The 11800-nt window shown below is 34.5% G+C and overlaps 1 protein-coding gene across 1 annotated transcript in view; it reads right to left on the reverse strand.

The window, feature by feature from the left end:
* LOC106099598 (protein brother-like) overlaps window positions 1-7804 on the reverse strand; it is a 13040-nt gene extending 5236 nt beyond the window's left edge. Inside the window, exons 1-2 of the mRNA XM_013278179.1 lie at window positions 2233-7804; window positions 1403-1582 (exon numbers count right to left, since the gene is read on the reverse strand). Of these exons, the coding sequence (XP_013133633.1) occupies window positions 1403-1582; window positions 2233-2406 (354 nt within the window). The 5' untranslated portion in view covers window positions 2407-7804. The remainder of the gene's footprint in view (window positions 1-1402; window positions 1583-2232) is intronic.
* Window positions 7805-11800: the final 3996 nt, after the last annotated feature.

Raw genomic sequence — 11800 nt, forward strand, 5'->3', positions numbered from 1 at the left:
ATTGTACAATATAGACATAACACTTACAATAAGGTAGGTTTACTATTTTCAAGGAATTATTTCGTTACTTTTTAGTGTACTGTTTTTTTGACATAAACACGAATACAATTAATTTTACTTGTACGATAAATCAGCCGGATTGTTGGTTGTTTATAATACATAAATAGTTTATGAATTGTATATTTTCCTTGTAGGTGCGATGACACAATTTTAATGTTAACTAAACTTATTTCAGTTACACAAGTTTAAATTATTTTATTTAGTTGTTATTTATCACTAACTAAAATATATGAAATATTTTGAAAAATGCACTGTTGGGATTATCATAAGCAGAACACGATCTTCTAGAAAATAGTTTTTTGGAAATGCAATACAAACACCGTAGATTAATCAATTTATACCGATAAGTATTAAATGTCGTTTTGAGTTCAATAAATACTTTTATTATATCAATAACATGATTGTAAATACTTCTTATAACTGTCAATTCACGAAATATAAACAAAATAAATGTTTATAAGTGTTATAAATAATTAAACCAATTAAGATATTCATCTTCTAGAAGGGCGTAATAAAATCTAAAATTGGTTCTCAGAAGGGTCCATTAACAATTTATGGGACATATTTAGAAAAGAAAGAGGCGTGGTTTCTAACTTCGCACTAACACTTCCAAGAATTGTAGTTTTTTCAAGGTGATTTTGTATGTTTTTATAGAGTGCGATTTGCTAGTTTTGAAAGTTTGAAATTCCTCGGATTTATTATACCATAAAAGAAAATTAGGTACAGTCAGGGAATAAGGCCTTGTTCTACTTTGAAAGGTATAATACAAACACTTGATCGTTTTATTCGCATTGAAACAATAACCAATATCATGCATTTTAAATGTGTCTGTACGATAAAAGATCGATGCGATTAACTTCTTTTATTATTATCCTAATAAGTTACTTTTTAAAACAGGTGGAGTTTTTCTCGTTGGATGAGAAAAAGAAACATTTTTGTAAGTGGAAACCCGCGTATTTCCGCGATTGTACTTTGTTCGTGCAATACAATTTAGGTAGTTCACCTTTACCGCTTCTGAAGATTTATCTCTTATCAGACAATAACTTTATTTTCTCACTTATCCAGTTCTAGCTTATTCAGGTACGACTATACTTATATTAGAGGAAGTTTGAAAGTAGCAGCAGTGATGGAGAAATTGAGAAGCAGAAGATTAACGTGGAGACGATTGTGACATAAGCCAGAAAGTGGATATTCTTAAGAAGGGGGTGGATTCAGATATGACGGCTGATACAAATGTATAGAAGAGCAGCACACAAATTGTGCCTACTATGCATAAGGGATAAGGGCAAGTTGATGACTATACCTAAATCCGTCAGCTCGCTTACTCAACTGTAACTCTTACCTTGCCGTTTTCCTTCTGAAAGTCGCACCCACGGTTGTTGTAAGGCGAGTGGTCAAAGACTAGTTGTAAGTTGGTGCCGGTTGATATGAAGGCGATCTCCGTGTGTCCCTCGCGGCAGCCGGCGGTGAACCGCATCTGCCGCTCCTCTGGCGGACGGTCGCGGTAACCAGTGTACCTCACCTGAACACAAATTAGTAATATTGATATCTATGTTAACTAAGTTAGCTTGCGAAAGTGGCATTAGAGAATCGGACTTCTAAATAACGAGCGTTGAAAACATTTGACTATAGATTTTTGTCAATTCGATAATATCAAGCTGTACATTTTTTTTGTACAATACAAGTAAAATAAGCTAAAAGCCACGGATATTGGCTAATGTTTTCTTATACTAATCTATGTTTATGCATATTTTTTTTTAAATTCATATTGTTTTGGTTACTTGTACTCTGTGTTTTATTAAACTATTACTTATTACAATGTCTTCCTTAAAATCTTGGAACCGTAAGTTGATGATTTTTTTTCAGCCACTAAATTATTCATCAACAAAACGATGAATAATTCATTAAATGATTATCAATCATTAGTTAGTCAAAATTATTTAGTAATTAACTGATGCGTAAAGGCAAATAACTGTACGGAATTATAATTATTAATTTACGTAGATTTGTAGACAACTTAGCGTTTACAATGATATAATTATTTTTTAATTTAACAACATTCCATACAAAATTTCCTGTTTTTTAACTGACGCTATGCAAGAAGGCGTTTTACCTTTTAGCGTTCAAATAACTTATTAAACAACGTAATAATTATACGAATAAGTTACAAACCTCGCTCTCCCTGCTCAGTCTCTTGAACAAGTCATCGGATTCGAACTTGGCCTTCTGATCAGGAACTACCCGTGGCATCTTAAAGATGAAGCGAGGCTTCGGCTGCTCGTACAGCCCTATCGAGTCGAAGGGTAACATGCCGGCCAATGCAGCGGGGTCGCCCATAGCGTGCATAACAAACACGATGTTCTTACACACAAACAACGACAAACATCACAATCCGCACTGACTCAGACGAAACGATGATTCAGTATTCCGAAAAGTAAACGGTTAACACGTCTAACTGACAACGGTGGCATGCGCTTACTAAATGTCCGTCCGCACGATCGCTCCGTGAAGATTTCCACCAGGGCGGAGCTCTCCATGGTGGGGCGGCGGAGAACCAATCCCGTGAGCCCCGGACACCGCCCCACTCGCCCTTACGCCTTCTTTACGCGATTTCGGGAGCTTTCGAGCGTTAAGAGGGTTTTCTCCCCTCGAAACGTATCAAAATAAATACTGTAAACGACAAAGCACATGAATTTATAATGATGGGCATTATGCTCTTTCGGCGTTTCGAGTGTTTTATATATTTGTAACGGAGCCTTTGTTCCTTTTGTAGCGAGATAAATGTACTATATATGCTTACGAGGGGGGAACATAAGGGGAGTCAGCCCTGTCAACTGATACAAATCAAATGAAATGCGATATTTTTGTCAGTATAAAATAAAATAAAAAGCGTAAATAGGTAGGTCTCTATTGCAACAGTTATTAGCATCTGGATAACATTCAATGACGTTTTATAACGTTATGATATTGGTACTCTCCATTGTTATATTACTTTTATACCATTATTTTTTAGATAATAGCTCTGTTTTTAAAGTACGCTGTGCAGTTAATGTTGTTACGATTTTATTGACTTGCTGAAAGAAAGAAATTTATATATGTTACAGGTAAGACATGCTATTTAAATTGTACATTAAATTAAAATTCACTAGGCCTAGCTAAGTCGTCATTCGCGTGGGCGATTTATTAACGCGCTCCCTCATACCAACGCATTTCGCTCATAGGTTTGAAAAACCACAATTTTTCGTCCGCCCAACACGAAGCGATAAAAAAGTGTTGCACTTTAAAAGTGCTACCGTGTGAACAGATGATACACGGAAATTTAATGGAAATGCAGTACTTCTATCTCAACGCTTTTTTAACGCCCGTTATTAAAGCTCCCGTGCGAATGGGGAGTAACTGTTCAACATATACTTACGTAACATATAATCTTGCCTTCTCTAATGAGCCTTGAAAACTGAGTTTTCTATTGAACTGGTATCAATATTTTACTATACAAATGTAGTTTCTTGTCCGACGTACCAATTTCGGGTTTTTCATAATTCATGCGGAAAATATCGCGAATGATTGCAAGAAATTACGTTCATAAATCGATATTACAATAAGTAATATTGAGAAATAGCCTATTCAGTAAGCATAAAACTAGTGAATGTTCTTTTAGGCTTAAATACTATATCGCCCGATAACTTAAAAGCACAGCGCAAGCTTTTGTGCAGTGCTATAAGTAAATTAACAAAAGGCATTGCAAAGATGAACAAAACATTCGAAAGGTATCGATTAACGATCGAAGGCCGATAACCAGCTCTCTGAGTGTCGGTATTGTTGCGACATCCTATCCTTATACTGTCACTTAAAGTGATCTATAGCAAGTTTTGTTAACATCAACGTTGGATATTTATCCCCATTATTGTAAGTGCAGTAGATTTATGTTATCTTCGAACTTTATCTGTCATTTCCCTTTAAGATTTCGCAGATCAGATGTCGTTAGTCTGAGTTTTATTAAGATTTTGCATATTTCTTCTCATTTTAGAAAGTGGGATCGTTAATCATCCCATCAAAGTAATTTTTGACCGACTTCCCAAAAGAAGAAGGTACTTCATTCGTCTGCATGTTTTTTTATTGTTTTGTTTTTTTTTTGACTTAAGTAATAGATACCTCTCATAGCGAAACTAAGTAAGCATGTTTATCACAAGAATCCGCTTTACATTCGCTTATTTGAAAATGGAAAAACTTGTAACAGCAGTGAAGACGAGGACTATAAAAATCTCAGTGCTGAAATGGTTATAGGAGTAGCAAACTCATAGAAACGTCTTAGACAAAACATCTTATGTAAAAATTAAAGCTCATATCATCCATTTTTAATAAAAAGACATAACTATATTTATATTTAAACACCATAGACTTTCAAAGTGATAGAATTTATGCAAACATATATTTTAACAACTGTAAGAAAAAAGACATTAGCCTACGAGGGAAAGTCTCGTAATCTTTGATGTAAAAAAAGGCACGTGTCAGTTAGGAGGACGTTTGATCTGTGCGCGTCGAGTCGCTGCAAGGACCGCGCACGCGTGTCGACCTGATCAATAACATGCGGCCATCTACGAAGCACGTACACATCACGTGCCAGCAAATTTGTAAAAATATTGGCAGATGAGTTTCGAGCTTTTAAATTTACCCAATTCACTATTAGAATTAGACACATTGTCTCGGCCTACCCGGATGCTGACGCCTGTAGGTATTGTAAACTTAAATAACTGCACTTTTATAAAAAAATATCTTTTTGAGAGCATTGACGTCTTCTCAATACTCTCAGTAAGAAGTAACAAGTAACTTAACTAACTTTATAATTTAACTTTCAGCGGACACAAAACTTGTAAGTAGTTAGTACACGACATGTATCGGTCCATGGTTCGGTATCAAATCTGATTCCATTCAACTGAACGTGATAATATAAAAAAATCACAACTTATATTTAACTTATAAACTGCATGTTTTAAGTGGTACTGAAAAACGGTAAAAACGATAGGTTAAGTCGTTTTCTTTTGTTTACTTATTTAAAATGTTCAAAAGTGTTCGACTGAAACTGTACTTTTTATCTTCATCTTCATCTTCATCGGATGATGGATGGATGGATAAGGAGGAATCCTTATCCTACTCCCGTAGGGTCTGCGCGGCAAGTTTGTGTCCTCCACGTAACTATCACATGTCATCTCAGTCATCACTCCCTTCTTGATCATGTCTCATTTCCATCCATCTCTTTCTAGGTCTACCTCTACCGCTGTACCCTTCCACACTAATAACTAACGTTTTATATGTGTATTTAAATATGTGAGTACGCACGATCCTTGCCTAAATGTGTCATAGATAGTGTGTCAGTGCAATGAATATTCCCACAGCACTTGCTCCCACGCCCACGCGGACTCAACTTCAACGATACAAGATATTGATAAACTTTAAAAACAATGGTTTATTACAATTTTTACTCCCAAAAATGAAATAACTACTACAATTTCATGTAACATCATATAACTGTCTATGTTCAAATTGATTATAACCATTGCAAGTTGGTACTCTGTACATATACAACAGCAAACTCTATTTAAAATGTATTAAAACACTTTAAAATATGTATGTATAAATAAAAATATGCTGTAAAAAATAAATGGTTGCACTTACATAAACACCAAATTTGAAATTCTTTTTACTTAAAGTTTACAACTATACTTTCTCCTTAACGACACAATAATAGAAACTGGAGAATAAAACAAATAGTTTTCACTATTGAATTTAGTACAATGATTTGGGCAATAACCGTTTATAAAGTTTTGAGAATTCCTATCCTGCAATTGTAAATGCCGTTGTTACATTTTGGAAGCGTATTGTTTATACAACAGAAGAGTAAAAAGGGCCATTGCAATTCTCACCTCGGGGCTACACTGGTTATAATGTTTACGAGTCGTCATAAATCACGGCATTGTTAGAAACTAGTTCATTTCCATATTTGCTCAGCGACAATGACCGTGCCGACATTTAATTAATTGATTCATAAACCTTTTCATAGCGACGCGGCAAAAACTACCCATTGACCCCTAAATAAAACAATATAAGCGAGCATTGAAAGGGTTATAACATGTTCCCATTAGCGGATTTAATGTGAGCTATTTTCGGCCAGTACACGCATTTAGGCCTTTTTTGTGTATTTTTTTGGTAATCATAATAATTTACACATTACTAATATTGTGCTGTATGAATTAATTAAATCAAACATAATTTAAATTTAATAAATCGCAAGATATTTATCCTGATAGTTATAGATTTTCACAACTAATAAATGTTTGTTCATTCTTTTTCATCTAGCCTAGCTCTAGATTACTAAATAATAAAATGAACATGTAGCCAACAATATCCAAATGTGATCAACATTGAAAGATCACATTCATGAAAAGCTATTTGAATAAGCTATTGAAACGGTAAACATCAATAATTTATAGCAGAATTTGTTATTCACCTACATTAAATGAATAGTTAGCATATCTGAATTTTCACACCTGTAACTGTTTTAGCGCGTCATATTTTCGTTAAATATTATTTAGCTGATGTCCGTGAATCATGCTAAATATGAAGGTTTTAGTGACTTCATTTGACGAGGAGAGGACGAGAGCTGGGCAACCGCGCCGTCGGTGTTCGTAAACTTTCAAAGGGACCGTCTCGTTGTTTATGCGAATGATTCCGGTCAACGCTTTGTCTTTTGCCGCGCGGCCTTCGGACGACACCCTAATAAAAGGCGTGGCAAAAAATGCCCTAATGGCTGTTGATCCTATTTCAAAGCAATAAAATGCAACAAAATTAGCTTTTGTTAAATTTAGAACAGTAAACGTCCGAAGTTCTGGCGTATTCAGGACTCGTTTCAACGGACCGGCACCGAAAGGGCCTTTGTTTTATGGGCGTGTAACTTGCGGACCATTGTTGCAATAAAATAAGGGAATTGCAGCTAGCTGTATTTTTTAATGAATCTTTATTGCAACACTATAAAGTATTTCGAAATCCCGAAAGCTGAAATTTTAAATAACTGGAAATACTAGAAGGTTGAAACCTTTTTTAATTGTCAAGTCAATTGAATATTTCAATGAGTACAATAGTAAAATTGTAGGCAATTTATACAAGTACTACAAAAACTTTTTCATGTACATGATCGCATGTAACAAGGAGAACGTTGGTTACGAGTGTGGAATGGTACACCGGTAGATTTAGACCTAGAAAGATATGACTGAATTGCAGGCATGAAAGGTGACAAGATAAGACGACAGTGATGACTGAAATGACGTATGACGAACTACTTACGGGTGTAGGATGAGGAGGAAGGCGATGATGGTGATGATGTAAATCGACGTGGTAAATACAACAAACGAGGAAAACCAATATTACTAATAAATATATATGTAGATAGAGAAACAAGGACAATTACAAATAACTCAAAAGTATTTTTTTATTTGATAAACAATAAGAAAAATATTGTAATCGCAACGAAAGAAACGTCATATCATTCGTTGCGCTGCATACAGATAACATGAGACCGGTTTACCCGCTGATTGCCACAATAAGTCTACATACGTCATAGTTTTTACACGCACAACCGGAACGGGGCATACCTTGTTCTTATTAGCACGTCAATATTTTTTCCTCGTATTAATTTTTATTGTGTGGAAAATTCATTGCTACTGATTAATTTTAATAAGTTTATTTTGTATTTATACCTGTTTGTTTTTTTTATATACCATAAGGTGGTAAACGAGCAAGCGACCACTTGAATAGTTAGTTACTAAACATTTTTTAGCCAAAAAGATATAAAATGTCAAAGCTGTCAAAAGACAGACTATTTCCGTAAGAACCTGTCTCTGCTAAAAATCTACAATGAGGCATTACTATTAATTACTATTAATTTTATGTGCCGTAATTAGTTACGAAAAAAGAATGATTATCTTAACATTGAGTTACAACGCCCTTAAAATGTGTTATAGTAGTTAGAGTCAAGTAAATTGACAGAGTAATAGTTACTTTAGTAGTAAACACTTTTTTACCAAGAGGCAAAATTCCTTTTTAAGCAACGTAGGATTTTTCCAATACATAGTAAATAACACTTTATATTATACGAGTGTAAATTTCCACTTAAAAGTTCCATTCACTTAAATAGCCTTCGGAAATCCCCTCTTTTATTTTCCGAGATCGCTTTCTGAGATTTGCACAATGTTTAGTTGGGGTTTTTAAATATCATGTAAATACGATGACGTTTAAATTCAATTAGAATAAGATAAACAGTATAAGTAGGTGTTACATTACATTTATAGAATTGTAAAGAAAATATAACTGTTTTATTTTTTAGAAAGATTTTATTATGATGTGAATGATCAATGTGAAATGAACAATTGATGTATAATTTTTTTGTGTATTGAAATTAACTGTAATATATATTAAATGCGGTTATATTGTGTATAAGTATCGCATGCTGACTTTGACACTTTATAAAAACATGCGAAATCAAACAATAAATATGCTTACGTCGTACAGATTCTACATAATATTCTCAGATAAAGCCAGGTTCCTTTATTAGAGTGCTTACTTATAGACCCTTTTACTAAAACCACCGAACAATGCTTAAAAATGTCCAAGTAAATATGAATAAGATATTTATATAGATTCAATGTCATTTAGTTATAAACGATTCGTAAATTTTGAAGAGGTAATTCCCTAATACCGTAACTATTAACGAAATGATGATGTCATCCACGAAATTCACCGTAGGTATTTCGTAACCATACCAATATCAAAAAAGGCAACGTCACCATTTAATTAAAAACAAAAACATAAAAATATCTCGACCTGAAAAAGAGCTTTGAGCTAGATTAAATTGTTATTTATTTTTGATAATAGTAAATTTATTTTCACTAACAGTTTTATTATTTTATTGATAATATAATATAAACTACACTAATAACTACGAATAACTAACTACTGCTAATGACAAAATGTAAAATACATGCTGTACTCGTACTTTCTATTACTTACGCTTTGAGTTCAAGGTTGCAGGACCAAATGTTTATATGATGCCATTGTCCGTTGAGGAAGAATTGGCAAGCAATTGCTTTGCCAAATATCAATACTCCATACCGATTTCACTGACTCATCTATTGTTGATTTGCTAAACGTTTTATAACAATGAATAAATGACTAATGGGAAATGAGACGTTTGTGCGTAATATAAATATAATTAAAACAGACGACCTTAACTTGAAGTTTTGAGCCAGCAGCGATTTAATTCTGCCCTTATATATCTACTAGCATTCGCCCGCGCTTTAGTCTGGATAACATTTAAAAAAAAAAAAACAAAAAATAAGTAGGCCACGTGTTCTTCCAGACTATCCTCTACGTAATGCCAAATTTCATCAACATCCTTTCAGTCGTTTAGGCTACAAACTCTAAAAAAACATCCATCCATCTAAACCTTCGCATTTATAATATTAGACGTCATTTCTGAATTCATCCTTTTCTTACCAATCCATCCATTTGTATATTAAAGAATCGAGTATGAGTCGTTAATTGTCTTAGCATAGACTGAGGCAGAAAATGTCTGGACAAACTAAGCCTCGCTAAAATCTCTAGAAGTGACGAAGTAAGAAATAGTGAAAGTGCATGCATTGAATGTTTTTCAAATGTTGATTTAAATTCGGTAGAGTATGTAGCAAACAAGGAAAACGGTGCGTCGAATGTCACTAAATTTCTTGGAATCAAATAAATGTTTTTGAACGTTGCTACCTTATAGGCTAAACACAAGTTTTGCATCACAATTTTGACCTTACATGCATAATCTACAAGCAAACTTTATTAACGTCGTTTTAATTTCGTGATAGAAATAAAGTATCATTTACTAGATATACTTTTGTGTATTATGATTTTAAATAGACTTATTCAATGATAACATGTTTTAATTAATTCGGTGTACCTATAATCAGCGTCGAGTCAGAAAATACCGGAAATACCTCGACGATCGCCATCGGGACCGGTTAATTGTGTGACGTCACTCATAACGTGCACAATATAACATCTTAGTAATCGACCACATTATACGTCATAGCTCACGTCATAGTCGGCAGATTATATCGTTTGAGGTCAAAACCAATTACTTACATTGATATTAGTCACTAAAATTAAAGTTAGCCTTAAGGTAATATGATTGGGAAAGGTGAAAAATTAACATATATTCTGGTTACGGACAAATAATACAATAGCTTGTATTATATAAATAACTATAAATATCATGCTTGACCTCCGAGAAAATGTTATGACTAAACCTTAAAACACCGCACCCGCAACGCTTGAACAGACAACTCATACATTTTTTTATTTTGCTAAGAAAATACCAGCTTTTAACTAGGTAGCTAGGTATATGTGCTGAACTTAATTTTTCAAATTTCTGCTGCACTGTTTGTACATACTTTTCTCAATATATCATTAAGATTTCAGTCGGATTTTAATGTTTAAATCATCTAGTAAGATTTTTGTCTAATCTAATTCTTGTCGCTTAAAGGTTCAAAGGCTTAGGTATTTATACATACATCTATGAAAATAAATCGTAAATCAATATCGATAATTACGGACATAAGCGGATTTGTTGTTGTACAAAGTGAAAAGTCATTAATCAAGTTTCTCGCAACAGCCGCTCGCACTTCAGTGGCGCCCGCTTACGCGCCATTACAGAGAGCTTATTTTGTTAAAAACGGACGGCATCTTTTATAGCGTGTTATCTTCAAATGAACACAATAACAAGTTTAATAATGGAAGTGATTAATGTGCGAGCAGGATGACGCGCACTTCTAGCCGAGGGCGCGAGGGTCCGGGTCGTAGCGAAGGCGCGAACACCGCGCCTTTGCCAACAGAGTACAGGGCATAGAGCACAGAACACCCTGCGCACAGCAGCTAACGCGCCCGCCCCAAATGACCAGACATTATTTAATTGAAATGGAAGTGAAAGGGTGACAATTGTAATAGAAAAGAATAAAAAAGGGTTCACTTTTTGCGAGCGATGAAATATCGCTCAAGCTGTGCATTGTAACATTTGTGCTAAACTGGATGCTAAGATAATTAATAACTGTTTTATTAAATGTCGCATCAGGCGACGACTGCTCTATGGGGTGTGTGTGTGTACGTCTTGAATATTGCGACACAGAAATCTCAAGTAAGGAAATTAAGTGCACCTGTATCAGTGTTTAGATAATATAAAAATAACTATAAATTTGAGATAGAAACATAAATCACGCTTAAAGTTGTTTACGCGCTCGCTTCCTAGTAACATAAAGGAGTCTGATCGAAATAGAAACGGACTCGTTCCGACACTCGCTAACTAATGATCCGGTGTCACAATGGCCGCTCGCTCCCCGTCGCTGCACTGTAAGCTTCTTTGTCAACGAAAATTTTAACACTTCAATGTTTGATTTGTGCGAATTTGCGACATTGACAAAAAATCGATTGACACGTCGCGTTTTTATCGATGTTTGTGTTGCTACCTGAATCTTTTATATCTAAAAAAAAATAGGATAGGCAATACAAATGTTGACAGACGGGTGTTTTCGCCTCTCAAAGGAATATGTATGACAGTCAGTGAGTCGTTGACTCCAGTCGCGACAATGCACGAAGCGACGTGTGAATAATCGATGCTCATTTTGACAGATATCTTTTGAAGAATTAACAC

The sequence above is a fragment of the Papilio polytes genome, unplaced genomic scaffold, assembly GCF_000836215.1.
Source record: "Papilio polytes unplaced genomic scaffold, Ppol_1.0 DF824102.1, whole genome shotgun sequence".
In the NCBI taxonomy this organism is placed as follows: domain Eukaryota; kingdom Metazoa; phylum Arthropoda; class Insecta; order Lepidoptera; family Papilionidae; genus Papilio; species Papilio polytes.